The sequence below is a fragment of the Calypte anna genome, chromosome 2, assembly GCF_003957555.1.
Source record: "Calypte anna isolate BGI_N300 chromosome 2, bCalAnn1_v1.p, whole genome shotgun sequence".
Classification (NCBI taxonomy): Eukaryota; Metazoa; Chordata; class Aves; order Apodiformes; family Trochilidae; genus Calypte; species Calypte anna.
In genome coordinates, this window is record NC_044245.1 from 129,100,440 (window position 1) to 129,125,953 (window position 25,514).

The 25,514-nt window shown below is 42.4% G+C and overlaps 1 protein-coding gene across 1 annotated transcript in view; it reads left to right on the forward strand.

The window, feature by feature from the left end:
• LAPTM4B (lysosomal protein transmembrane 4 beta) overlaps positions 1 to 25,514 on the forward strand; it is a 56,603-nt gene that overhangs the window by 20,194 nt on the left and 10,895 nt on the right. Inside the window, exons 3-6 of the mRNA XM_030446387.1 lie at positions 3,201 to 3,274; positions 3,872 to 3,994; positions 12,021 to 12,119; positions 19,656 to 19,751. Coding sequence (XP_030302247.1) covers positions 3,201 to 3,274; positions 3,872 to 3,994; positions 12,021 to 12,119; positions 19,656 to 19,751 — 392 coding nt within the window. The remainder of the gene's footprint in view (positions 1 to 3,200; positions 3,275 to 3,871; positions 3,995 to 12,020; positions 12,120 to 19,655; positions 19,752 to 25,514) is intronic.

Consider the following 25,514-nt stretch of genomic DNA (forward strand, 5'->3'; position numbering starts at 1 on the left):
TTAAATGAAAAAAGAACCAGCTCGAGCCAACTAGGACTTGGCACAGCAGAACACAGCTAGAGAGACATTGGAGTCAGGGAGGATGAGTGTATCAGAGCAGAGCATCAATGTGGAGTCTATCTCAGTTGCCAGGCTCTGGCTGTGAGCCAGCACTGCCGTGGTCATGAGCAAAGCAAGGGCTGTGACAGATGCATCTGCTGCAAGTGACAGTGACAGCAGCTTCCCCTTGGATACAGTGAGTAGGTGACTGGGATGAAGAATGGACAGAATAAATACAAGAGCAGTGCGGTCAAACTGATGGTTAAAATAAAAACAAGAGCCTCCTTTACAAGAGGTTCAGCTGAGGTTAGTGGCTACTGGCAGCCATTTCCACTTTTCTCCTTTTCTTTCATTGCCTCCTGTGTTGGGTCTGTCTGGTGGGGCTTTGGTACTGCAGGAGGCCATAGGTGTGGTCTGAGAAGCTGCAGGAAGCTCCCCGAGCTCCAAATTCCTGACCTGCCCCTGGCCAAGGCCAAGCCTAATGGTGAAACCACTTCTGCAATTAGCTTGTTTAAGAAAGGGAAAGGAAACTGCTAAAAGACCTGCAGGGAGGAGATGAGAGCAATCCCTGAGAAGAGTTGCCAAGGTGAGTGAAGGAGGGGAGGAGATCCCTGCAGCATGTCGTGAGATGTCAGCTGTCCCCTTCAGCCCTTGAAGGACCCTGGTGTAGCAGATGTGGATCTGCAGCCATGAAGGACCCTGTGCCAGGGGAGGTGACTGTTCCCAAAGCAGCTGTGAGGGACTCCATGGGCAGCCCAGGCTGGAGCAGTCTGTGCCTGATGGACTCGTGTTGGAGGGGTTCCTGAAGGACTCTCCCCTGAGAAGGACCCCATGGTAGAGCAGGGGAAGGCTGTGAGGAGCCCTCCCCCTGAGGAAGAAGGAGAGGCAGAAAACAATGTGAGAGGAACTGACTGCAGCCCACCCCCCCTTGTGCTGCTGTGAGGGAGGAGGTAGAGAAATCCAGAGCAAAGTAATATGGGCCTGGGGAAGAAGGGAGTGGGTGGGGAAAGATGTTTTTAAAATCTGGTTTTGTTTCTCATTGTCTCTTGCTCTTGTTTGACTGGTGAAAAGTTAAACTGATTTAATCCCCAACTTGACTCTGTTTTGCCCATGACCATAATTGGTGAGTGAACCCTCCCTGTCCCTGTCTCAGCTCACAAGCTTTATGTTATGTTTTCTCCTCCCTGTCCCACAGTGGGGACAGGAGTGGGTGAGCAGCCTTGTGGTTCTTTGTTTCTGCCTGGGCCTAACTCACACCACCTCCTGTGTACCTGGACTATTCACAATCATTCTGATTTCACAGGGTATATGTGGGCAGCCAAAGTTAGTGACCACACATAGAATCATAGAATCATAGAATCATAGAATCATAGAATCATAGAATCATAGAATTGGCTGGGTTGGAAGGGACCTCAGAGATCATCGAGTCCAACTCTTTTACCAATTTAGACAATTTAGAGTGTCAGAAGAGGCTGCAGTGCACTTTACTAGTAAAGATTTGTTTCATGGGTGCTTCTTCCCCTTGAGAGCAGAATTCAGATCTCCTCTAGCAGGCACAGCACAACCTTACAGCTCTTAGAGAGATGACCGGGAGTGGCAAGGCAGCTCAGATGTCTGCACTGGAAGTCTGGATTCTCTACACAGTCAAAGAGGAGAAGGAAGTGTCTCTAAAGAGCCATTTAGGATGCACTGAGATGTCATACCCTCCTGAATTATGAGTAAGGAACTTAGCTGCCTCCTGATGGCATTTCCAAATACCTCCAAGCAGAGATGCATGAAGGTACTGGGTGGGAAGCAGTGAGCACTGAGTGCTCGTGCCTCTCCTTGGTAGGGTCTGCTTATTTTGTCAACAAGACAAAGCATTTGCACTGTGAGTAAAGACATCTGTACTCCAGGCCCTCTCTACAGGAAGGATGTTGAGGTGCTAGAGCATGCCCAAAGAAGGGCAACAAACTGGTGAAGGATTTGAAGTACAAATCTTATCAGAAGCCAGCAAGCCACCATCCAGCAACTGTCTCATCTTGTTCATTTTTCTGCCAGCTTCATAAGTCTCAGGTTCCTCTGCAGAAATCTGGATTAGTGCCAGCAGGAGCTCTGCACTAGTACCAGGTTTGTGTTTCCTCAGTTAGAGCAGGATCAAGGACTGGGTCCTTTGTCTTCTACATGGATGATCATACTTGTAGGCTGGAAACAAATGACAGACAAGACAGTGTCTATCCTTGCTCTTCATCCATGACCTGGGTGAACCTACACTGCTGCCTGGTGGTGGTAGGTGAGACCTGTACACAGCTACCAGATCACGACCTTTAAGGGACTTTGATGAAGGTCTAGGGTACCTACCCAGAACCTCATTTTGATGCAGACAGGGAGCTGGAGGAACTATCTCGTGCTGTGGGATGCTCCTCATCATGTGCTGGAGTGATGGCACTGGCTTAGCCTCAGAAAAGTGGTTGCAATGTTCAGTTGCACTCCCAAACTTTCTGTCAGGTTCAGAAATGCACTTCTGGTATCCTGACTGTGACCTGTAATGATTTCAAGGGAAGTGCATATGAAAAGACCAAACATACGTAATTTTTTTTCTCCCAGAATCTCTTTCCTTCTGTTTGTGTCTGAGGAACTTATATCTACTTCTTTCCTTCCTTTGCTACTTCACCTTTGCTTACAGTTATGCATCTTCATTAATAAATTGTGTATCTCTGTAGAATTCTTGGTTGACATGCATGTCACTTCTGCCCTAAGATGCCTCTACTTGCCACGTTTGCTTTTAAAAATTAATTTCTCCTTTGAAAAAAGGATTTTTTAAAGAGATATGTGAGCAAATGTACACTGCAGCTATTTGTGCAAAACCAGCCTGTAGGACAGAAAAGAAGACACTCTCTTCCTACAGATATAGTCATAACCACCAAAAAGGTCTTCTGGTCAAGACTGCTTCTGATTTTTGAAAATTCTCAGAAAAGTTAAACTGTCTGTGTTTCTCATATATTGGAGGTTTCCCACAAGAGCCAGAGATTTCTTTCAGCAATGGATGAATAATGCATCTGACCCTATCTCCACTCACTTCTCACCCTGCCCTTTGAGACGCTCTGCATGAGGTGGATGGCAAATTAACTGAACCAAGCTCTGAATTTACCTGCAATCATTTTGATGTGTTTCTCTTTCAGATATGTGCATTGCCACAGCAATTTCTCTTCTTATGATTCTGATATGTGCGATGGCTACATATGGTGCATATAAGGTAATTCATTATATTTGGGGAAGATGTAAATCAAGCAAACTATACAACTCTATAGAAATAAAATGAAGAAAATTTCTTTCTAACAATACATTGTTTAGTTGCTTAGCCAAAAACTGAGAGGGGAAAAAGAAAAAAAAAAGTGAGAGATGCAGCAGCACTGATTGCTTAGATCAGTGGTATCCCAGGGCCTCGTGCTGCCCTGTTGTGTTGACTGTCTGCAGTTCAAATATGAGTAAGCTCAGGTCAAACTGTGAATTCAGAGAATTCACTCTTGTACCTACTAAAATTAAGGGAATTTTTTCCCATCTACTTCCCAAGCCTGCGATTTGTCCCAGCATTAATCCTGATAATTAGGGGGGGAATGCATCATGTGGTTTCTAAATATCCTATTATAATGAGCTGTAGGATTTACACCACACATATTATCACAGTTCAGCAGCCAAACTGGCTTGGCCAGTCTTTTTGGCTGAATCATATATCTTCTAGCTGATTGAACACTGTTTTGTGTTAGATATTCCTTAATTTTTAGTACAGGAAGTTATATATCCTTCTATTATAACTTGTGGTTGATGAGTTTTTATTTTATTTCCTTTTTAGCAACATGCAGCTTGGATCATCCCTTTCTTCTGCTACCAGATCTTTGACTTTGCTCTCAACACATTGGTTGCCATCAGTGTACTTGTCTATCCCGGCACAATCCAGGACTACCTACGTCAGCTGGTAAATCATTTGATGTTGGGAACTTTGAGGGAAAAAAACTGCAAAGTGCACTGTTTGTCCTGTATTTCTAGCCAACAGTTTTCTGTTAACTTCTGTGCAGTCCTTGAAAAGCCCTTCCAGTCCTTGATAGTCTGTATTAAATATCTTTGCAAAGTTACATTAATGACATACAGTATTTGTGCAGAACTCAGGAGTTTTACAATGTTGTGGAAGCTCTTGGCACCACTTCATTTAGAATAGGACTCATATTGCAAGACTGTTAATAAGCAGTTGCTGTTGGATTCAGAGTTATTGTGTTTGAATCCAGTGTCTTCTTTTTGATGGTATTTCAAGGGTGTTTTGTTGTTCTTTAATTCATTTGGTGGCTTTAACACAGATTTCATTGGCCAGGAGTTTAATTCAATATATATGGGTTTTGTTAGAAAATATTTTTTGATTCTGTCTTAGGAACAATTAGAAGCTTCCTTTTTGCCACTGTCTACTTTGGCCAAACATCTATATTTAGTACTGCATAAGTTTAAAAGATATGATTGCAGCCACCTAAAGTAAAGACAAGAGCCCACTACCCTTTGCCTTATCACAAGACCATGAACCATGTCTGACAAAGTTCAAATGGAGGTGCAGGCCCTGGAGAAGCCAACACTGTGGCTGTGTCTGAAAATCTGCCTCGAGAGCTTGAATACAGATTAGCTCTGCTGTGAACTTTGTTATGTGGATGGCAGACTAGCTAGAGCAATATAAATAACAGGTAATAAGAGGCAGATAAGTAGCCACACAAATCTGTGGGAAGATGTGTCAAGCCAGTGGGAGCTAGGATGCATCAGGAGCCTGTTATCCTTTACCTTATTTAACACCTGCCTGCTGATGCTACACTGGAAGATCATTAGAGAAATAACTGAAAAGGTTCTCATAGGTACAAGTGGAAATGAGCAAATTATGACCATAGCTTGGTGAGTGCTTGAAGCTGGCACTGCCACTGGCTGGAGCCTTCCTGCCCATCATTTCCCTGACATCTCTTGCTTCTACTTCAGTGCCAGAGCTGCTCTTGTGGCAGTGCAAGTGTGGCTGCTGGAACTCCCTTCTGTCCCCCAAGCAGGAGTTGTATCCAGGTTTTACTCAGTCTTGGACAATGTGCAAGAATGTGAGGAGGACAGGAGCAGGCTGGGAGCTGCATACCAAAAAGCCCTTGCTCTGCCACTGAAAACCTGGTCCCACATCTGTTGCTGGATCACTAGAAGGGCAAAGAGCAGCTGATTCTCTCAATACATCTGCTAAAACATCACTGTTGTACCTGCAAATAAAAAAATAACAGTCCCTTCCATAAAAGAAATATGAGGAGCAGGCCTTAGAAGATATTTGGAGTGGTTCAGCAGAACACCTTGTTAGCCACATTGCTGCTCTGAAGCATTAAAATCTCTGGTTGCACACATCTTTGCCTTGCTGTTGTAAATCATTTTCCAGACTGGTAGCAAAATGCTGCAAGACTTCAGGAGTGCTGAACTGTCAGTTCTCAAAAGGGCAAGGGGGATTTCCAGGATAATTATAGGCTGATTAGCCTGACATTGCTACCTAGCAGAATAATAACAGAAGGGCTGAGAGGAGAGTCAATTGATAAAGGATCAGACCAGAGGAATATGATTAATGGCTACCAGCATGGTTGCATGGAAAATCAGTCCTGCAGGCAAACTCATTTTCTTTCTCTGACAAGATTACTGCCTTTTCCAATAAAGATGGGCAGGGGCATAATAGACTTTCATGAGATGTTTGACTCTACAGCATGATGCTCAGAGCAGCAATAAAGCCCTAGATCAATAAAGGATGTATCAAATGGATTAGGAGAGGTTAGCTGGCAGACTTGCAAACGATAAGAGTCAAGCCAACCATCTGCCAATAGGTTTCTATTTTGGGTAGAGCAAGGTCTCCAGGAATCAGCAGCAGATTTCATGCTCTTCCTGAGTTCCATTAATAACCTCAGGACCCAAGAGGCCATTCACAAAGGCTAACATCAGCCTTGGGAGAGCTTCCCCAGGCTCACTGTCTAGAGGTATCAAGTACTCTAGAGGGAAATTGTGAGCAGAAGCCTAATCTTGCTGTTCTGTGTCATCCTCTGAAAGATCCTATCCCTGCATTGCCCGAAGTCATCACATCTCTGCATTTTCCATAGGCAGTATTTGTGACTTTTCCCAGCAAAATCTTTTCCAATAAAACCTATGGCTGACACAAAGGTTAACCAAGAAGTAAATAACACTAAGGATGGAACCATTAGTCAGCGGGAACTGGACTGACTGAGAACCTGTGTTCAGTCATTAATTCCTGCTACATTGCAAAGAAATGTCAAAACCTGAGGAATACAGATGAGCATGCAGTATGGCAACTGTGTCCCTGATGCTGTGACCCTGTAAGCAGCCTAGGGAACTAAGTGCCAAAACAAGAGGGTTTTTTCTGTTTTTTTCCTGTTTTTTTCCTGTTTGCAAAAATTGCTCATGGGATTTGTGGACAGAATAAATCAGCAATTAATAGTAGCAGAGAGGAGGCTTCACTTCTCAGTTGGTAACAGGTTTCATCTGTCTATTTATGGCCTCTGGTTGTAAAGACCAATGCTTAAAAGTCAGAGACCATGCAGCAAAGTTCCTCTATATAAAAGTTGGATACCTTGTTGTATAATGAGAAACAATCAGGCTTTCCTGCTTTTTTTGCTTTTTTTTTTTTTTTTTTTTTTTTTGAGAAAGGGGGCCAAAAGGAGAATAAAAGGTGATGCCATAGAGTTTTCATATGCAGAATAATGAAATAATGAGGTTTTAGAAGGGTGATCAAATTAGATGAGAGGCATAATGAGTAGCTAAAAGCTAGTCCAAGTTAATTTAAAACCAGAGTAATTTCTATACTATCATTCACAGTGTAGATTAGTGCTTGGCAAAAATTACCAAGAGCTGTGCTGAATTTTGTACAGTTAGTGTTAACTGTTCAACAAAGTTTTGGAGCTGTTTTGAAGCTGTTCTACCCCTGCTTTCAAGCTGCCTCCTGTGTTCCCAAGCACAGTGGTCCCAAGCACAAGTGGCTAATCAGGAACTGCTCATGCCCTTACTCAGAGGGGCCATATCAGCTGGCAGGAGGTTATTGCATTTGGTTTGGAGTAAATACCATCTCTCTGAGAGGGCAAAACTGAAAGAGAGAGGTGAAAATCATATTTTGATTTATTTTAATCTGGTATCAGACACAGACAACACAGCATGATGGAACACAAGATTAAACTAAACCCAAGCTTTTCATTTTTTTAGCAATAATGCCATCGGTGCAATGCTAGTGCTCAAATGTTGCTAAACAGGCTTGTACCCCTGGCCTTGTTTTCCTGCCTTTCAATAATATTCATGGTAAACAGTTCTGTGATCTCAAGCACCACCTTTATAACAAGACTGCATTTAATACCCTTGTCCCTGTAGGTGAGGTCTGAGTCATGACAGCTGGGTGTGATCCCTCCTGATGATTTATAAATAATCCCTAGACTCATCTTGCCCTCACCTCCTTTGCAGAGGTTTGCCAAGGTAGGCAGAAAGCAAGGGTTGTGTGTCTTCTGGCATTCTTACAGTTTTTGTTCCTCTAAAACTGCTTTGAATTTGGGGAATGATATTTCAGGGAGTCCAGCTCCATAAGGGAAATGAAAAATCCTAATTGTTCTTCAAATCCATTATTGAATATCTGGAAGATGATATGCATTAAGTAATGGAATATATTTGGCAGTCTCAGAAGAACATTTTTTTTCTTTTTCTAAGGTGAACCCCCTATGTTTTTGATCATTTCTACTTTCCTACTGGAATTCTGTTCTCTATTCACTTTGGTGCACATCTGCCAGATTTCAGTCTATCAGTAATGAGTTGCAAGCTACTGTGAAACCCTCCATGTACTTTTATCAGGATGATAAATTAGCACCTATCCATAGGTTAGGCAGAGTCCTAGTTGGAAGTGTTGCAATTGTAAAGACAGAACATTTTGTTCACAGGGTATTTGGCAATATCCACCTACAATGGCTGCTTCTTTCAAAGGCACAAATGTCTTTGGAAACTTTTAGTTGCCTTTTAATGCCCAGTTGCACAAAGGTGTGCCACTTAGTACCCATAAATTGCAAGACCATCTCACCATGAAGGGTCATATAAAATAAGTAGATGTTATAAATCTAGCATTTGAAATGTTGTATGATGATCACATGATAAAATTTTGCAAGGGTTATGCTGGATGTCTTGGTCATTATCACTGTCACTGGAAAAGCAGAAACCTTCACATTCAGTAAATCCAGCATGTGTAAATTAAAAATCATTTGGTTCTTGGAGCAGTGGTGGTCTAAAGCAGTTCTTATCTTTAGCCCCACTAAAACTTTGATATATTGGCTTTCTAAAGCCTTCAAATTAAACACTTCATCTTCTGTCATCTGATAACCAGACACAAAATGAACTGAAGCAGAGGTGCAAACAAGACTATTCTGCAGCTGAGTTATGCAAACTTGTTTTTTATTGAAGTCCAGGACTATAGCAGTTAGAAAATATAGAAAGTCTCAAACTACATTAAACACTTTACTATAGGACTACCTGCAATGCTGCTGTCTAAACAATTCAGGTGGTATCAGTCATGCTTTTAAATCCTAGGGGAAAGAAACCTTTGAGAGAACATAAAATAGATTAAATCTAGGAAATTTTTTTCTAAATACTAAAGCTTATAAACAGGAATATCCTTACTGCCATTTTTAATGCCATGCTACAATTCCAAAGAAATACTGCTGGCTTCAGAGCAGAGCTTTAAAAATTCTACAGTCACATTTCTGTTTTGTTTCAGTTTTTTTAAGACTCTAATACTCAGGATTGTAACTGGTGAATGAGAATCCACGCCATCTTTTAAAGTGGACTGTTTGTGGCCCAAGGAGAAGGAAAATGTGCAAGTTTATGCAAGCAGGCTGAAGGAATGAGAATGGGCTTCAGCCCTGTCCTTTTCATTCTTCTTGTACCTATGTACAATACCTATGCAATAGAAATATACTTTCCATGCAAGTTTTAGCTTCCTCTTAAGTGTCTAATGAGATTTTCTATGTATAAGATGGTGGTTTTTTTTCTTAAATTGAGTTTACCAAGTATATTATTATGAATGCAGCCCTTTCTGCATCTGTGACGAAGTTACAAGTGACACTTCAATTATGACTTTAGTGTGCCAGCGCCACACCACTGCAAGTGCCTCTTGTTTGCATAGAAAATTTCATCATGTCCTACTGAAAAATCACTCCTGTATTTTTAGTGACAGGCTTGATTTTCTCTACCTAGTCATATTTCAGTCTCAGCTTCATCAGATCTTGCACTGAGCATCTGACACTGAGATTTTTGGTCACAGCTTTGAGCCTGGTGACCAGGGCCTTCCCAGCAGGAGGATTTCTACTTCTGGTCTTTGCAAACCCCCAGCACAGGAGCAGAATTTCTCTTCTCACCACATACACCCACATTAGTATTAAAGCTTATCACTGCAGAGAGGCAATGGATCTGTGAATCAGTTGAACCACTGTGGGTACCTGTTTTACATGGGAGTGAATGAGATTTTGGGAACATGGGAGGTTCCCCAGGGCCTCCTGGTGGCCTCAGCTCCATGATGGTGCCTGCTGAGATGCCTCTCACCAACTTTCCTTCCTCTGTGCCAAAAGTAGCAGGTTTTAAAAACTGCTTTTCTTACTGCACTGAAGGAGATTGTAGTTGTGAGTCATGATGAGGCTGCTCCTAGGCCAGCCTGGGCAAGCAGAGTTAATCATCTCCTGGTCAGCAGATGCTACCAGCCCAGTCAGCAAACAATGGGAGCTTCTTCCTTTCTGACCTGATGCCCATGGCTATGAAGCCCTGAAATCTTTCTGTCCCACACAGCAAGGGCAGCTCAAGGAAGGGCTGGCTTCAGTTTTCACACCCACTGCCTCACTGGGATTGCTTACACCTTGTATCTCTTCAGAACAGAGAACAAAAAAGCTGAGCCTGAAGGGATTAAGATGCAGAATTTGCTCCTCACATGCTGTCTTGCTGATTTCAGTCCTGAATTACTGTCCTTTCACCTGAAACACTGCTCATGTGACAGGGGACCAGGCACTGCTCAGCATCATGTGCTGCTCCCAGACTTGGGCAGGGCTCATGGCTCCAGCAGATGTTCCTGCTCTTCAGTCTTTCTTGGTCACTTTCCTGCCTTCCTCCTTGTGCCTGTGCAAGTCCCAGTTGAGCTGATGTCTGGAAACAAGCCATAAGGTTGTGGCCAAGACCAGACTATGCAGTCATGTAGTCCTTGACCAAAATACCCAAAAAACAGAGTGTGGGAGTACCAAAGCCTCACCAGGAGCTTTGTAGTATGTTCACAAACTCATTTGACTGGGTTTTTAATGGTAGGTCAGTACTAAAAAAATTGATTGACTGTACCTGTCCTTAACTGACTTGGTGTTGGACTTAGACTTTGTATGGCTCTCTCCTGCAATCAGGAGGGCAGGCTGTGGCATTAATACTTAAATTTTCTACATATAAGGTTTGTGTTTATTTTTCAGTGCATTTTTTTCTTGGCATTTCCTCTTGCTTTCTTGGTCTCTGAGTGACCATATCCACTATATTTAGCAGTAATGTTCCGTGGAAAAAAAAAAAAAAGAAAAAGGAGCAACTTACTGAATTAGAGCAAGCTAGTTTCCTACAAAAGCTCTACCCCAACAAAGAAGATAACATGATAAAAACCTCAGCCATGAAATTCAGAACAGGGACAGAAACATTGCTCTCAAGAAGCGGAAAATGTGCTTATGTAAGGTTTATCTGCAAACAGTTACTGTGCTGCTGTTGATGTTAACCACTCTGAACAGTTCATGGAAGCACTAAATAAAGAGCTATTCTCACTAGCAGCTGTCCAAAAAAAAAAAAAAAGAGAATTTCCTGGTGCACTGGGCCAAGCGTTGGTATAAGGGGTATTAAGGAGTTATACCATCACAGCCAAGGATACAGTTATAGCTGGGTCTGGTTAATTGTCCTGACAAGGCTGCAGGGCTGGCCTGGCTAAGTAATTAGACCTGTAAGGGAAAAGGGGGCTGTGTGTGGAAGGAGCTGATGCATTCAGTTATAATGAGCTACTGTTGCAGCAGAGCTGTCTTTTGTGGAGAGCAGCTCTGTCTCTGAACAATGGTTTATTCTAACTGAAACAGGAACTTGTGCTTTGCAATATTTCAAAATGATTTGGAACATTCATTTTAAAGGGTCTGCTTTCTTTAAGCAATACCAAATGCACTGAAACTTTTTTAGCCCTAAACTGTTTCACTACTGTAAATCACCAGAGCCTATTCTAAGTAGGAAGATTATTTCTGTCATCCCCCATTCTGTGTATGAGGTAACAGAAGGACTTGGAACACATTTTGGTTTGAAATCATGACACTGTTCTCCCATGGGACCCATGCCTTCATAAGGCAAGCACATGGGCAGCAGCACTAACAAGTGCTCCTGGATTAGTAGTCCAAATTTAGCCAAAATAAGATGGAAGAAAATAGATCCCATTCTTTTTTTTTTTTTTTTTTTTTAATCAATTATTTAAGTTAAAGGTTCACACTGCGCAGCTTCTTCTGCTTTAGCTTTCTGGAAGGAGCTGGCACTGGTCTTTGGCAACCAGAGGCAATGATTAGTTGACAAGGACAGGACTTGCCTGCTGTTGCCCAGGATGGTAGCTTTCCAGCTGCAAAGCTACCAGAGGAAAGTCTTTTGCTGGTTTGAGTCAGATACAAACCCAGTGTGCACAGAGGAAAAGACAGCCCCCCACCACAGGCAAAGAAAAAGCAAATCCCTCAGCCCTCCAGGGATTATTTGGCAGCTGAGCCTTCACAATGCCCGTTCAAGCCAAACTTACTGAAACTGCTTATTGATGCAGGGAGCTCCTGATTTAGTAAATCACAGAAAGTTTTGTAAGCTGTTAATTATAGAGTGCACTCTCTGAATGGCTCTTAGATGACTGGTGAGATTAACTCGCAGTGTTTTGCTTATTTTTGTTTCTGCAGCCTGCTAATTTTCCCTACAAGGAAGAGATTATGTCTGTGAACCCTACGTGTCTGGTTGTGATTATCCTCCTTTTCATAAGTATCATTTTGGCTTTTAAGGTAAGTGCATTACTGTGTATAAAATCTAGTTGTGGGCGGAATGTCCCTTGCTGGGAGGTCTGGCTTTAGAAGAGTTCTAGGGAACTACAAACCATGCAGCCTGACAGCTACACAAAGCAAAGAGATAGACATCATGGAAAAAAAGCAGAAAATCTCATAGACAAACACAGGAACATATATAGGCCACAATGGGGCAGCATGATGCTTGTAGGGGGAGCTCATGACATATAAATCCTTTGAAAGAGTGTGTCATCCAGTGAACAAGCCTGTAGATACAGACTTCTTAGTTTATCAAGACATGTTTGGCAGAGTCTCCCATCAAAGGCTTTAAAAAGCACTCTAAAATGCACAGGGACTAAAGAGAAGGTTGTCTTCTAGTCTGTAGCTAGGAAATAGACAATAAGGATAAATTATCAGTCTTTACAACAGCAAGGCCCATGCTGTTTGGTACATTAATAAAAAAATCTGTGAAGGGGAAAGAAATCTAATGACATTTTTTCACAGTGTCATTGAAAATAGGGAAAACAATCAGCCAAGAAAGCTTTTCAAAAGGATCTCATGGCCCTGAGTTACTGTACAATGAAATGGCAGGGAAACTTAGTGGTGATAAATTCTAAGTGATGGGCACAGAGGAAGCACAGTTTTGTTTCACAGACACCGCAGTAGACTCTGAACTAGGCCTGACCACCTGAAAAAGGGATCTTGTAGCTGAAATAGACCTGTGAGAATATTGCTAGCTGCTCAGTTCTAGTCAGACAAGTAAATCAAATACTAAGAATATTAGGAAAGGAACAGAAAAAAATTGAAACCAAAGGTGCCTTTGACAGTTTTGATGCCTACCACCTCTAGAAGCAAGCATTCACTTCTGGTGCCTGGTCTCTAAAAGGATGTTGTAGAGCAGGTAAATAGATCCAAATAACCCCTTCTGGGAGGGACAACATAAAGGATTGTCACACTAGGCTACAAGGTGTGATGATTTATTTGCTGTTATGCAAAGCTCACCAATGAGAGGGCTGGAGGTGGGAGTTAGCAGATGAAGAGGTGTATTATTACCCAGTGCATCCGGAAGGTTTCTTGTGAAATCCCTGCACTCAGGTTTGTGGTTGAGCTAAGCCAACCCCCACCTGCTGTGTGGGTTAGGAATCTAAAAGGAGCTCAGAGGCAGATCAGACAAATCAAAGTGTAAAAACCAGCCACTTATGGCTCAAATAATCTCCAGGGCCTTGGATGTCTTGGAAAGTATGCTGGTATGTTTGACCTCTTTTTGTACCCTTCTGCAAGTTTCTTGCAGTGCAGTGCTACCATTCTTTTGTTTCTTGTGTTGGGTTTTATTTCATAATAGTTCTTGTTCTTTTTCTGCGGAGCAATTATGCATTAGATTAGGGAAGTCCCACAGAGCCACAGTGACAACAGGGATGTTGCTTCCAGACAATACATTTGATGACATGAACAAAGAAATCTACTGTGAAAAAAGAGGTTGATTGGATTATTGAAGCTACTTCCAAATTAAGAAAAAAACAACCCAGACAGAGTATTTTAAGGTAGTGTTGGAAGTGATATTCACTTTCTCTTGTGGTTTAGAAATGCAGTCTAGCCTTCTGGCTTTATGCATTCACAGTTGTACTGTTGATTTTGTTTGCACCTTTAAGAAATATGTATGAAAGTAATAAAGATGTAGATCTGCCAGGTGCCACAAGGGACATGCTCTTTAAATTTCTCAGATGCAAGCATTAGCTCATTTTTACCCCAGGTGGGTCTGGTATTTCATTAACTAAGTACAGCAAAAAAGACTCAAGCTTATAAGAGAAATACAGCTGAAACTGGAATGGTAAAAATACTACAGAGAAAAACAAACCAAACCACTAAGAAACGACCCCCACTTAATAGTGCAAAAGACTCACTTAGTTCTAAAGTGATAAGCACATATCTTTACAAAAAAATATGTCTCATATAATGCTCATTACAAAACTATGACTCACACATAAACACATGCTTAATTCCAGTTAGCATTTTCATTTGAATTTCTTGTGTTTTCAGAAGAGCTGCTATGCAGATTTATGGAATCTGCTCCATGAAAAGAAAGCTGGATGCTATCAGATGCATCACACTATCACTGGTAGACTTAACAGATGGCACCACATTTACATTCTGAAACTGAAAACTTACTGTGCATAAAAATAAGCTTGAGCATCCTCTTCCCCTGGAGTTTGACTAGAAATAGGGAGAGAAAACAAAACATTGTAACTTAGAAAAAAACTACAGTAGGAAAAGCTGCATTCAGCTGGTAGCAAATATGAAACAGAATCACATTAATTCCTCAGAAACATTTGGAATCATGACACTTTTGTTTTGACTAAAGCTACATGCAGAAGAAAAACACTGCTGAGCAGAAATCAAGGTGTAGCAGTATCATATGGTGGGTTTGTGCTCTGTAGTCACGGGACTGTGAAAAGGGAAGGGGGACCAGAGATGGTGGTAAGAAATTGAACAAGCTAACCACACAAAAGCACTTGTCTTTTTAGTCCTTAGGATTTACTTGGATCTAAAGCTGCTAATAGATTTTGGAGGTGTTTTCATGCAGAATCTTTCATAGTAGAGCAAAATGAGATATACCATTTTCTGTGTTTGTCTAGAAACTGAACCAGAATGAACAGAACCACCATGAAACATTGGTGCTTCCTATCTGGCTGAGGAAGGGCATCCAGCAGCATAAGTGGGTTTATATATATGTACACAGGACTTCAAGTGGAATAAAGCCAGCTCAGTGGCTTTTAAATTGCTCTCTCCTCTGCAGCTGGTTTGGGAAGCAGGGCCTCAGCTTCCTCTGGCCAGCCCCAGCTGCTGAAACAGAACATCTGAGGCTTCAGCCTCCCTCTCCACACTGTGTGTGAAGACCCCCAGGCTCAGATGAGCCAGGCTCAGGCAAGCACAAACACAACCATAATCAACCCTTCCTTCAGGCTGTCCTGAGCTGCAGCTGGAGGGTATGGCCTCCTCTTCTTTTTTTGGCATTTCTTTTCCCAGAAAGGAGGTAGTAAGAGGCAGTTGCCTGTTGGGCAGCCAAAAGGTATTCCAGTTCAGTGAGACAGGCTGGTCTTCAGCAAACAGAATATAGACCCTGATCTCCATGCCCATAACCTGTGTGTATAAGGTGTCAAGTCTGGGAATGAGACCACTCAGCATCTGCTAGTGTCCTCATCAGGTAGGGAAGGATGATGCACAGTGTAGTTTTATACTGCTTCTGAGAGATTTAGTGTCGGATGCCCCTGGCAGGGCAATTCCTGACCTTCAGCATATCTCCTCATCATCTGCTGCCTCCCTGCAGGGATGATGAAGCAGCAGCCAGGAGCATGAATGCAGTACCAAAAGCCACGCTCTGACTCCTGCTCCCAGGAAAACCCACAAGGTTGCCACCTGCTCTGTGAGAACCTGGGACAGGTCCCAGCACTGGGCTTGCTGGTGGCAGGGTACTTGGGAAAGAAGCATCTCTAAAGCAGGGATCATTTGCTTTATATTGTGTACCCCACTATATGTGAGACTGAGCTATCAGGTGATGGCCTGTGTCAGGTGCCATTTAAAGTGTTTCAGGCCAGTGGTTTGGTTTGACATCATTCGTTCTTTTCCATTACACCACTTCTGTGCAGTTTTAAGGAATGCTTCTTGTACGGAATATACGTGTTCCGTTGTCCTGAGAAGATGGATTTAATTTCAGGTTTCATCAGCACAGCAACCCATTGCTTTTCGTCCATCACCATCTCATGAAATACACATGGCCAACTGGTCTGCCAGCAGTATCCCACTACTATGAAATCTTCATGTAAATTCCAGTTTATGTAGAAATCTTTATCTCATTTCCACCAGTTGGTGAAGGTCATCTCAGCTCTGTCAATATAAGACTCAAAGCCTGGAGAAAAAACAGGACTCAGTGCAGACAGCTCCTAACCTGAGGGGGCTCTGTCGAGTCTGTGGCATTCATCCAGTGCTTGCTGCCAGCCAGGGAGCTTCCCAGAGGGCTGCTGTGACCCAGATCAGCACAGACTTTCCCTTGCTGTGTTACAAGACATGGCAGGATAGAGCAGCATCTTATTTTCACAGTCATGCCAGCAGTCAGTTGGTTGGACACGTGTCTGGTGAGCAGAAGCCGTGCCATACATTACTCTTGTGAAGCAAGAGGCAGGGCTAAAAAGGTTTGTGGGTTTCAGTTTCTCAGGGGCTAAATTCAGATGGGAAGACTGAAAATTGGTGAAAGTAGGCACAGTGCCCATTTCCACACTCAGCCCTTCTTGTTCACCTGTCCTACATGGTGGCTATTGGGGCTGCCCCCTGAAATGGCTTTTGCCAGCAGCCTGTGCTGTGGTGCATGTGAATACCACTAAGAGTGGATTAGGCTGAAGTAATTTAACTGCTTTTCATAGAGCCTGTTCCAAATGTGAATATTGGCTTCCTGAGAGAAATATTGACATATTTATATACTGTGTGTCCAACCACACATTTTAAAGCAGTATTTAAAAGCTCAGCCAAGTTTTTCAGGAAAAAAATTGATAACTGAATCACCAATACCACTGAACAGTGCTGCAGCGTATGAAACAACGTTTAGGAACAAGTTTAAAGAAAAAGTTACAAGTTGAGGAAAATGAGTTTCCCTGACTCACAATTAGCAGGCCAGCAGCACGTGTCCAAAGCACTTGGACAAGGACAAGCTCTGAGCAGCCACCACTCTCAGCTGTATGTGGGTCAGTGTCTCCGGGCCAATTACTTGGTGTGTGCTGGCCAATGACCTCGTTAATTCAAGGGCTGGAACAAACCTCACTCACTGAGAAACAGCCACACATGCAGGAGCAGGGCTGGTTAGAACTAGGGCTCAGAGCTGGGGAAGCTCCAGGGCTCCACTGTGGGGTTAAATGTGTTTTACTGTCCACATGCAATGGAATGGGAACATTTAAAAATAACTCCCCCAGAGCTTCTCCTAGCTTCTCCCAGAGCAGACTGGATTATCTGAAAGAGGGTTTCCCTCAGTTTGCATTTTGACAGGAGTATAGAAATGGGATTGTAAATAGTTAAGCTTAATGTAAAGGGTTTCTTATAAAGATGGGATGTGGCCCCACAGAAGTGTACCGTGTTGTCCCTGTTCTGTACCAGCTCTTATGCCTTTCTCAGACAGTCTTATCCCTTTCTCAATGTGAGTACTATTTATAATTAACAATGACATTTCAATTAATTCTGGAAAAAGTGCAGTTCTCTGTGTACGTGTCTTAACCCCACGTTTCAGTAGCCTGAGGCAGGTTTGCATAGCTCAGGCTGTAGAGCCAGTATAACCTCCCCCTGGGGCTCAGCTTGCTCCAGAAGCCTTTTGTTCTCTCCATTTGATGGTCAAAAGTATTGTCAAAGTCTTCTACACCTCCAGGGTCTGTAAGATGCTGTAAAGAAGAGGAAGTAAACTTACTGGGTTTCAGCACTCTCAGCCCTGAGGAAAAAACTCTTCCTGATCTGCAGGCAAGCCATCAGTGTGTCATGTGGCACCCCAAAAAACACATCCTGTGTGTGACAGCTCTGGAAATGGAGGAACCAAGGGGCAGCTCAAAAGGATAAGAGGCTTTTGGAAGGTCGTCAGTGCAAGTGAGTCACATTTTTGTGACTCACTCAGAATGAGTGATGCAAATCCCATCAGCGCTGGCAATTTAATTTGCACACACTTGCTTTGTGAAAGAACTGCTGTGCAGAACCTACTAAGTAAAAATATATATTGGGCACTATCAAATGACATTGCTCTCCTCATTACTGTTGTGTGTGACTACGTGGGAAGCAGAAAGCTCCAGAGAGAACTGTTTAGTCCCACAGCCTTGTCACTGGCAGTCTGAGGATCTTACTCCTGCTCCTCCAAATGTCTGCCTCCTGTCTTTCTTCCAGTCAGCTTGCTTATCACTGCTGGCCAAACTGGAATCTCCTCTGATGGTGAAGATGATGGTGGGTGAGAACACTTTGCCCCAGAAGTTAAAAAAAATGTGGAGACAGCTATTTGTTTGCCCGGCCTACCCAGAGTCAAGTGAGCTCCAAGAACAAAATTACTGAAGTTTATGATCCTGCAGATTAATGCTGCAATAAGTTGTTTTTTTTTTCCTTTATGCTGAAAAAATGAAGTGTTGGTAATAACTTTTAAAAGGTCAGAACTAATTTCAGATTTCAATAAAAACTTTTAAGCTGTCAATTTTTTCTAGTCAGGCAAGAATAGGAAGACCCCAGACCATCAGTCATACAGAATACATTGATTTTATTGTCAGATTAAGTGAAACATACTATTGAAACAATGCAGGTGAGATATAGGATGATCACATCATCATTGGGCAGGTTTCTGTTCACAGGACAAAGAGGGTTTCCTGTAATTTTCTTGATGAGTCTTCATTCCTCAGCTTGCTTATGCTCTTTTTACCAGGATTTGCTTCCACTTTCTAGTAGTACAAAATCCCAGTAGACAACATTTAAATATCCTTACCACAGAGGAACCAATACTGTTTTTTGTTTACTTCTTCCTGCTGTCCCTGAGACATTCTGCATCTGCATCACTTTCTCTTTATATGTCTAACTTCTAACTGTCTAACTAACAGTCTAACTTCTTCTTTTATTTTATATTGTAAAACTTGCCCCTGCTATTATTAAAGATCTCAAGCACAGTAACAGCATGTCAGACTGAACTCTTATCTCTATTTCTAGAGAAATATAAGAAAGCAAACCAGTGTATGGGACCTACTGCTTTTAGTAAAATTGAGGTTATATGCACAAAATATTATGTTAGCTTTATCCAGTCCCAAAGCAACTGTTTCTTTTCAGAACAATTTGTCTACATTAAGTATGCTGTAATATAGAATATCTAGAATAGTAGACTTCATTCAGATAGGTCAAGAATCTCTGCTTAGATGGAGCAGCTCATAGTGCAACTCAGGTCTCCATAATTATATACAGAACCATATAATCACAGAATGGTTTAGGTTGGATGGGGCACATCAAGTTCATCCAGTCCAATGCCCCTGCTGCATGCAGGGACATTCTTCTCTAGACCACATTGCTCAAAGCCCCATCCAACCTGAACTTGAACACTTCTAATGATGGCATATCCATAATTTCTCTGGGCAGCTTATTCCAGGTTCTCAGTACCTCATCATAAATAAACTTAAATCATAAGTTTCTTCCTTATATTCAATCAAAATATGTCTTCTTTCAGGTTAAAACCATTGTCCCTTGTCCTCTCACTACAGGCACTGGTAAAAAGGCTGTTTCCCTCTTTCTTGTAAGTCCCCTTTTGTACACTAAAAGGCCACAGTTAGGTCTCCCCAGAGCCTTCTATGCTCAAGTCTGAATGACTCCAGCTCTACCAGTATGAGGAACAGTGTTGGACTACTTACAGACCCTCTACACATACTTACAGTCACTGCAACCAGCAAAGTGACTGTCCCATGCTTCTTTCAGGCTCATATTCTTATTTAAGAAAAATTTATGTGGTTTATATTCTGCACAGAATAATAAAATCTCTTTTCTTTGCAGGGTTACTTGATAAGCTGCGTGTGGAACTGTTACCGATACATTAACAGCAGAAACAACTCAGATGTATTGGTGTACATTACCACCAATGACACTGCGGTAAGGATATCAGACCCCAAACATTTGCCTAATATTATGCTTCTAATAGCTTTATTTTATATTGATTTCTAACTAACATCTTAATTTTTTTGAGTGTCCATCTGTTGGTTATGTTTAGGCTTGAGATTCAAGAGGCTATAGTTACAAATCAGATGTGTTGCTAAAATGCTGGGTTTATTTTATGCATATAGTCTGTTAAAGAATCTGTTAAGCATAAACAACAGCTTACCTTGTGGCCCCAGGAATGACCCCAGTTGTGACCTCTCCAGCTGTGTGATCACCTGGAAAGGGAGGGGGGATACTGATTAAGAGCTGGGTATGCCATGGTCTACACCTGCTATGAAATGTGGATTTAGCTATAGAAACTGTGACTTGGGACACTCAGCATCTGGTGTAGTGCTTTACACACTCACAGAGAGGAGCTAAAAGGCAACAAAAGTACAGTGATTTGTCTCCCAGCACATGATGAGTTTTGTAGATAAAGGAGACAAGGAAATAAAGATTGATGAAAGAACTGTAAAAAAATATTCTAACATCATAGAATGGAAGGTGTCAGCTCACTTTATAGTAATTTGGTGCTGACATGCATACTTGCAGGGTTTGACTGCTAAGCAATGTGTTGCCTGTTGCAGAAGGCACTGAAGGAATAGAAGAAGACAGAGTCCCTGGGAAAAGCTAGTTCTGTGTGCAGTAGTATCTCCATGGAGCTCCTATGTTCCACCCAAACTACACACTAAAGGCAATGTGCCAAACTGGTCACTGGGGCAACTCCACTACCTTATGTAACGAGGGTCTTTACATCATTTACGTCAGAGAATGAGAGCAGCATGAACCTGGTCCTTTGGATCATCTGAGTAAAATATCAGGATTGCCTTCCTCAGGTTTTCCTAATTGTGGGTGGTTTCTACATGCTGAGGTATTAAACCACCAACTTTAAAACATTGGAATGAGCTATTCCTCTGCAGCCATAAGGACTTAGAAAATGATTACTATTTCTACATGAAAGTTGTAACACTTGCATAGTAATTTGTCTTTAATACCTGCAGCTTTAAGAAAACCATAAGTTTTACTGACTCTGATCAAAGCTGGCAACCAGGACATTTAAGTATAAAAAAATAGGTTTATTGAAAGCTGAGGTATTACTATGTTCTTTACTGGAATATATTTTCAGTAAAACCAGGAGTTTTATGTGAGATAATGTCTGTAGCTCTTTTTTTCAGCCTGTGGTTAGTTGTAACTCAGCTTCAGACATTGCTAACTCTACAACCCACAGGACTGGCAGGCTGGGTTGTGGGAGAGTGTCAGATGGATTATCTGGGAAACTACTTACCAAGGCTTTTTAAAAGCTACATTAAAACCACCTACTCCACTGCTCCCTTCTCAAGGAAAAAGATTGGATTTAAGAGATGCCTGACTCCTCTTTAAAAGATACCAAAACTTTTCCTGATACTTTCCTATTTAGTAATTACCAAAGTGCTTTCTGCTGCCTGATCACCTAGAAAGCACTTGGAAGAAGGAAATCTCTCCTATGTGGAATACTCTGGCATAAAAAATAGAAAGGGTCCACAGTCACTTGCTGGCTGCAGCAGCTGTGAATGCTTCTGAACTGCTTGCACTACAGGTGTCTTTCTTAAGAAAGAATGAAAGTTCTTTAATATAGAGTACTAGGATTTGGTTCAAAAGAATAAGAAGCTGTGATTATATATAACTTGTTCTCCAGTTCAGAAAGTTGTTCTGAAAATAACAACAGGATTATGTTTTGGTTTAGTGCATTTCTCAATTTGCCACTGGCAAGGTGTGTAAGCACACTTACACCTCACATCCAGATCTGATGAGGAGAATGGATAGCTCCTCATGCACAGCCATGCTGGCCTGCTTCAGGTTCCTTGTCTCTCTGTGTTCAGGAAGTCCTTGCTGGGTCTTACAATTAGTTTTCCCAGTTTCTGTCTAAAACAAGTCCATCATAACTGTGTAAAATAATACACAGAGTGTATAGGTCTCAGGAGCAGTATTTATCCATCTTCTTGGCTTGTTGTGTGGTGGAAATCTATCGATAAGTCCTTCCAAGAGATGAGCTTTAGTCTTTTCTGTCCTCACCCAGGACTGTTCTGCCAACATTGGTCACTAGCACTCTCCTGCATCTGTTCTACCTTCTTTTATGCTCCTCCGGATATCCTCTCCAATGACCCCTCTCTGTTACCAACCCCCAATTCAATAATATGGTATTTAAAAAAATATTCAGCTGCCTCTCTGCCTTCTTACTAACTGTCTCATGTTCATTCTACTAAAAGCCATAAGAACACCTTAAGTGTGAACTGATTTGGGAGGGGGAAAGGCCCAGCACAGAAATTTCCAGTGAATTCCCTCTGGTCAAACTGGTTCTTATAAATAATGCCCATAGGTCTGAACTGTAACTAACCTCACAGCTACAGCTACCATCTACCAGGTAATCAATTTTTTTCACTCATTGTAAGTGTTTTTTGCCATCCTTTTTGCAAGTGTGCCATCTGGCACAAATGGATGTCCATCCTGTTGCAGGCTGTGAATGGGATATTCTGGCTGTTCCTGTTAGCTGAGAAGTCCTCATTCTGTGGCCCTTGATCAAAGCTTGACACCAGGTGAACACACCTGGCTTTGCTCCATGAACAGACTGTGTTATGGGGTGGAGGAAAGAGCTGGTGCTGGGCAGGGAATGGCCTGGACCCCAGATGGTGGGAAGATGCAAGACCCTCTTATGATCCAGGCCTGATAATGCCAGGACCTGGGGATCCAGCTATGTACCTCAGTCACAGCAGAGCTACTTGGGGATATTATCATCCCTCTCCAAGTGTTTTTCCAATACATTTCTCCCCTCAGTCTCTGGAGGTATCTGTAGGACATTTTGGCATGTGGCAAGGTGGCTCCCTCACAGTGAACCATAATAACCTGAAGATTATTTTTTCCACTTTTCCAAAACTGCTTTTTCCTGCCAACTGTTCAAGCATATCATGGTTGAAGACTGATTTTCTACACTAATTTAAACTGTGACAGTAGTACCATGGAAATGTTTGTCCAATTTGGAAAAACTGCCAGCATACCAGTGCGGAGCATAACCCAAAGTTAGACATTTTGTTCTTCAGAGCAAGAAAAACTCCTTGATGCTCTTGGACACTTGGGTTGTCATTTTGTTTATTTTTAACTCTCACTGAAGTCAGTCAAGAGAAGTTTCATCTCCGGTCATGCTGCCAGTGGGGATAAAATGTAAAGCTGTAAATCTCTCTTCAAAGTGGGATTTAGATACTTATGTATTTTATCAAATCACACCAATAGATCCTATATGACGTGTATTTATTCTCAGTGGTTACTTGTTATTTTCAGTGCAGATGTAGTCTTTCTGTGGACATGACATCAACTAAGTAGACTGTGGTTAATCTATCAACACTTTTGTTTGCTCTCCCTTTCTCAAAGCAATAGGACTATTTGAAAAGTGCAGAGTTAGGTCTTTTATTTCTGCTGGATGATTTGTCTAAGAGGAAGACTATTTGGCAGAGCCATTCTTTGTGTTATACTACATGTATGGAAGGTAATTAGTATAGCTATGGATGGAGAGAAGGACCCTTGGACCCATACCCATTAAACTGACTGAAGTGTGAGATGAACCAGAGGCAGATAAACCATGAGTAAGAGCTCTGATAGGTGCTTTGGGACCTGTTATTTCCAACTACTGAGCCAGTTTGAGAATGGTACGTGTCAGAGTAGAAAACAAGTGGAGAAAAATCCTGTATTAAATACATTTTTCATAATGTGGCATAAAAATTTTACAAACTTGGCAGTGTTCTCCAGGCATCTGGTCTTCATGGAAGTTTCTATGCATAACATCATTACTGAGCCACTAGATCAGAGGCAGTTCTCTTGGACATACCTGTAAAGTGAGCAGATGAGTACTGCTGGCATTACTCTCTTAGCCCTTCCAAGGACCTCCTGGAGAAAAGTGCTGAATTGCATCATGCTGCCTGTTTATTCTGTTGCTCAATGCTATTAGCTAATCACACATCTTGTTATAGTTCTCACCTATTACTAGGTAGCTGCTGTCAGAAGCCAGCTGTGCTGTTTGGGGCAGGCCATCAATGGTGTCATTTTGGGACAAATACCCTCTGAAGTTTAAAAATAAGATTTCCAAAACATGTTCACTTGTCATTACAGTCAGTACGTTTACCTTAGAAGTTAAATTAAAAGATCAAGATATACATGTTATTACTTTTCCCCAATAGATTTTTATTTTAAATACATAAACTGTATTTATGTTTGCAGCTCAAACGCGGGAATTGTTCTAATACATGAAAAGTCATAAGAAATTTGCAATAGAGACAGACAAATCTGTTCTGGGTGTTCATAATTAGATTAAAAAGCAGACATGAAATAGGGATGTGTAATTTAAATCTTCCACATCTTTTTGGATATACTAATTGGGAATGTTGCAATGTAGGAAAACCCAGTGTTATAAATTTGCAGTCATACTTCACAGGCCCTTTTTTGCTAGCAGGGTTGATTCATAACCAACTGACAGCTGCTGTTTTGTGGGCTTCAAAGAATGAGTCTTAAGTCTTCACCATAATTCCAAGGATATCTATCAGTGTGGTGAAAGCCCATGACAGCTTAAATCCCTGTTGCCAAGGATATATGGGTGTATAAGCTGAGCTGCATGTGAATTTTCCAGGTCAGGCTCAAGTCATAGTTACAGTGCAAGGAAGGATCACAGACTCACAGAATCAGCCAGGTTGGAAAGGACCTCTGAGATCAAGTCCAACCCTTGATCCGCTGCCACTGTGGTTCCCAGACCATAGCACTGAGTGCCACATTCAGTCTCAAAAACCTCCAGGGACAGAGAATCCACTACCTCCCTGGGCAGCCCCTTCCAATGCCTGATCACCCTCTCCATAAAGAATTTCTTCCTAATATCCAACCTAAACCTCCCCTGGCAGAGCTTAAGTCCATACCCTCTTGTCTTACTGATAGCTGCCTGGGAGAAGAGACCGACCCCCCCCTGGCTACACCCTCCTTTCAGGGAGTTGTAGAGTGATGAGGTCTCCCCTGAGCCTCCTCTTCTCCAGACTGAACACCCCCAGCTCCCTCAGCCCTTCCTCACAGGACTTGTGCCTGCATTCACTCAGGCAGCTATTGCTCAAACAGGGGAAGGCAGCAGGGTGCAAGAGGCCACGTCCCGGCAGCAGCAGGGAACCACGCTGCGGCTTTCCAGCCTTCCAGCTGGTCCTCATGGGAATCCCAGCCCCTCCGCAGGGCTGCGCTCCCCAAGGGCGGGCCAGCTCCAGCACGAGCTCATCCCGTATCTCCCCCTCCCATCCTATCCCATGCCATGCCATGCCATGCCATGCCATGCCATCCCATCCCATCCCATCCCATCCCATCCCATCCCCGTGCACTGTGCAAGGGAGGAGCACCCAGCTGCTGTTTTTTTGTTGAGGGTGTGACAATTATTTGAGAGATCAGACTTCCTGCAGTTATTAATGAATGGCTTCTGGTGATTTCTGGGTCATTCTTTCAGTCTGATTTCTGTTCACTTTAATAACTTCCAAGAAGCAATTGCACTCTTCCCATGTGTCCCTTGGGACTCCTTATGGAGTCAGGACTGTCCGCTGCTTTCTGTCCCAAACTCTGCAGACCTTGTGGTTTTGAGCCCTGTAAAGTGAGGGCTGCTAAGTGGGAATTTATGCACCAAATTTAGAAGATCTGCAAAAGTTTGTGGGAGGTTGATGGCTCCATTAC